The 3466-nt window shown below is 45.7% G+C and overlaps 2 protein-coding genes across 2 annotated transcripts; both read left to right on the plus strand.

Annotated features, from left to right (window-relative positions):
- The first annotated feature begins 401 nt into the window (after window positions 1-401).
- On the plus strand, window positions 402-1901 carry LOC136070027 (uncharacterized). The gene is made up of 2 exons (XM_065779283.1): window positions 402-421; window positions 608-1901. The coding sequence occupies exons 1-2, from the start codon at window positions 402-404 to the stop codon at window positions 1899-1901; spliced, it is 1314 nt and encodes a 437-aa protein (XP_065635355.1).
- A 14-nt stretch (window positions 1902-1915) lies between these two features.
- LOC136070028 (uncharacterized) lies at window positions 1916-2746 on the plus strand. Its single transcript, XM_065779284.1, has one exon. It carries the CDS (start codon window positions 1916-1918, stop codon window positions 2744-2746), a length of 831 nt encoding a protein of 276 aa, XP_065635356.1.
- Window positions 2747-3466: the final 720 nt, after the last annotated feature.

A 3466-nucleotide genomic window follows, 5' to 3' on the forward strand; every position in this document is an offset into this window, starting at 1 on the left:
ATTGATAACAATAAAATTTACAACTAGTTAGGATCATACAAAGTTGATGTGGATGCAAAAATATCTAAGTCCCAAGTTGTCCACACATCTCGTCCAAGGAATGGAGAAGAAAAGAAGCAGCTCAGGTTGTCTACAAATTCTCATCCGTGGAAAAAAGAGCCTTCACCAATCGAGTCAACACTCATCCTTGCCTGCATCGTCCTAAGGGACGAAGACGAGGCACAGTAAAAATGTCTCGTCCATCCTTAACGACGGACGAGCCGGGCATTATAACCATCTCGTTTGAGGCGTTGCGTCCGTTCTCAACGGGTGCAATACTCATTAACCGTTCTACAGTAAATAATCAGTTCTAAGCATTGTAACTGTCATGGCAGTTGTGGCGGTTACCCCCAAAACCCGCAATGACTGGAGTGATTACAAGGTAACTGCTTTCGCCGAACACTATATAAAGGGCTCATTGGCAGAAAAGCGAGGTATAAAAAACATTCTGAAAACTTCTTGATAGCGTTCTCTTTCTTTGGACGATTAGCAAAAAGATTAACTTTGCCATCGGAGGACCCTGGGCCGGTATCCACCGGTCTCCTCTGATCTTATTTTGTTTTTACAGGATTCAACCTTCAAGATTGTCGAAGTCCGAAGATTTTCAATCCATTGATTTTCTAGAATTATCAGTTGGCGCCGTCTGTGGGAAAGAAACGTATTTGTCGCTCTTGAACTTGTTTAGTTCTGCGATTTCTTTCTCTCGTGAAAGGTTTGAAATGGTTCGGACTAGATCAAGGGCAACTAGCCCAGGCCCTCAGCAGAGTAGAGACGCATCGAGTAATCCTCATCGCGATCGCCAATCTGCACCGGATATGCAGGCCCCGTCTGTCCAACATATGCACTCTATGGCGGCTGCGATGGCGGAGTTAACTAGCCAGAATCAAGACTTACGAAGAGAGGCTAATTTAAGAAGGCAGACACATCAAGAACATGAAGAAGGGCAAACTCAGAGTCAAGAGGGCAGACAGAACTTGCAACATGAGAGTCAATCAAGGGATACTACTTCGCGGAGGGCATCTGACTTGAAGAAAGAGATGGATCAGATGAAGAAGGCCATAGACGAAATGAAGGAGAACATGAGGAGGGCGAACCCAGTGGAAGACTTGGTTCACAGAACTGACTCTCCCTTTACGGCTTCCATCAATGGCCATCCCCTGCCACCGAAGTTTAAAATGCCTTCTTTAGATTCATACGATGGGAATCGAGATCCTTTTGACCACATTGCTACCTTCAAGACCACTATGCATCTTCAAGGAGTTCCAGATGAAATAATGTGTAGAGCCTTCCCTGCCACTCTCAAGGGTCCGGCTAGAGTATGGTTCAGCAAATTACCCCCGAATTCAGTAAGTTCTTTTGGAGAATTAAGCAAATTGTTTGTTAACAACTTCATAGGGGGTCAGCGTCACAGACGTTCTACTTCCAGTCTGTTAACGATAGAACAGGGGGAAAATGAAAGCTTGCGTTCCTTCATCACACGCTTCAATAGGGAAGCCCTGACCGTGGACGAGGTAGATGATAAGCTACTGTTGGCAGCTTTTCATAATGGGGTCAATTCTGACTTGTTTATACATAAACTTTACGAGAAGGAGCCTCAGTCCATGGCCGAACTCGTCCATTCAGCCCAAAACTTCATGAATGCAGAAGATGCGATTATAGCTAAAAAGAGGAAGAGGGCTGAGAGAATGGAAACAAATTCTGCTCGTCATTCAGAACAGGCTCCTCGTCCAGAGAAGGGACGAACAGAGGATAAAAAAGATCGAGAGAAGAGGACAGGACCATCAGCGAGGAACCAGCAATACACTCCTTTGAACTGCCACTCGAGCAAGTCCTCATGCAAATTAAAGACGAGCCTTCTTTAAAGTGGCCAGAGAAGATGAAGGGAGATCCTAATAAGCGCAATAGAAACAAGTATTGTCGTTTCCATAGAGACCACGGACATGATACAGACGAATGCTTCGATCTGAAGCAGCAGATTGAGAATCTCATCAGACAAGGGAAGTTGAAAAATTTCCTTGGACGAGATCACAAGGACGAGAAACTGAAAGCGAAGGTAGAAGAATTGTCACGACCACCGCTCAGAGAAATAAGGATCATTCTAGGAGGAAGTTCTGCGGGACAGTCCTCTAAGTCAAAGAAAGCCTACTTGAAAGCAGTCCAGAGCGTTCAGCTCTCTGGACGATCATCATGTGCAGGGACTACGGACGAGCAGGCGATCACCTTCACGGACGAGGATGCGGAGAGAGTCCATCACCCTCATGACGATGCTATTGTCATCACCCTCCTTATCGCGGACTACAAGACTAGAAGGGTGTTGGTAGATAATGGGAGTTCTGCTGATATCTTGTACTATCCAGCCTTCCAGCAGATGAGGTTAGGACGAGACTTGCTCCGTCCAGCGAGCTCCCCCCTAATAGGCTTTGGTGGGATGAAGGTGCAACCTGTGGGTAGCATTTCATTACCGGTGACAGTGGGGGCATATCCGCAGCAAGTTACCAAGGAGGTGAACTTCCTTGTAGTTGATTGTTCGTCTTCCTACAATGCAATAATTGGGAGGCCAACCCTAAATAGGTGGAAGGCAGTTACATCTACTTACCACTTGTCAGTCAAGTTCCCAACGGAACATGGGGTAGGCCAAGTACAGGGAGACCAATTAGCCGCAAGAGAGTGTTATCTAGCCATGCTGGCTGCGGACGAGCAAGTTTAGGTAATGACTATTGAAGAAAAGAAAGTTGTGGCAGAACCCATTGAAGCGTTGGAAGATATTCCTTTAGATGATGATAACCCTGAGAGGTGTACCAGGGTTGGAGCAGATCTGGAAGCGAAAATCAAGAAAGATCTCATTTGTTTTTTGAAAAGAAACAGAGACGTGTTTGCATGGAGTCACGAAGACATGCCGGGTATAGATCCTAGTGTCATTACCCACCGTCTAAGTGTATGCCCTTCCTCCAAACCAGTGCGACAGAAGAAGAGGGTGTTTGCCCCAGAGAGAGACAATGCTGTTAAGGAGGAAGTTCAGAAGTTAATTACAGCGAAGTTTATTCGAGAGGTATACTATCCCGAATGGTTGGCTAATGTGGTCATGGTCAAGAAGGCAAACGGCAAGTGGAGAATGTGTGTCGATTTCACTGACTTAAACAAGGCTTGTCCCAAAGATAGTTACCCGTTACCACGCATTGATCAGATGGTAGACTCTACTGCAGGCCATAAGTTGCTCAGTTTCCTGGATGCATTCTCTGGATATAATCAGATTAGGATGGATGAAGCGGACCAAGAGAAGACGTCCTTTGTCACCAGTCAGGGATTATTTTGTTATGAAGTGATGCCTTTCGGTTTGAAAAATGCTGGTGCGACGTACCAACGACTAGTCAATCATATGTTTCGTCCACAGATCGGGCGGAATATGGAAGTCTATATAGACGATATG

Source organism: Quercus suber, unplaced genomic scaffold (genome assembly GCF_002906115.3).
Source record: "Quercus suber isolate HL8 unplaced genomic scaffold, Cork oak 2.0 scaffold_204, whole genome shotgun sequence".
In the NCBI taxonomy this organism is placed as follows: Eukaryota; Viridiplantae; Streptophyta; class Magnoliopsida; order Fagales; family Fagaceae; genus Quercus; species Quercus suber.

What these genes read in the sequence shown, in the direction of transcription:
- LOC136070027 (XM_065779283.1), top strand. Translation starts at nt 402, where the DNA reads ATGACTGGAGTGATTACAAG. An exon ending in ATGACTGGAGTGATTACAAG is followed by an intron (nt 422 to 607) that starts GTAACTGCTTTC and finishes TTGTTTTTACAG; the next exon opens with GATTCAACCTTCAAGATTGT.
- LOC136070028 (XM_065779284.1), top strand. Translation starts at nt 1,916, where the DNA reads ATGAAGGGAGATCCTAATAAGCGCAATAGAAACAAGTATTGTCGTTTC.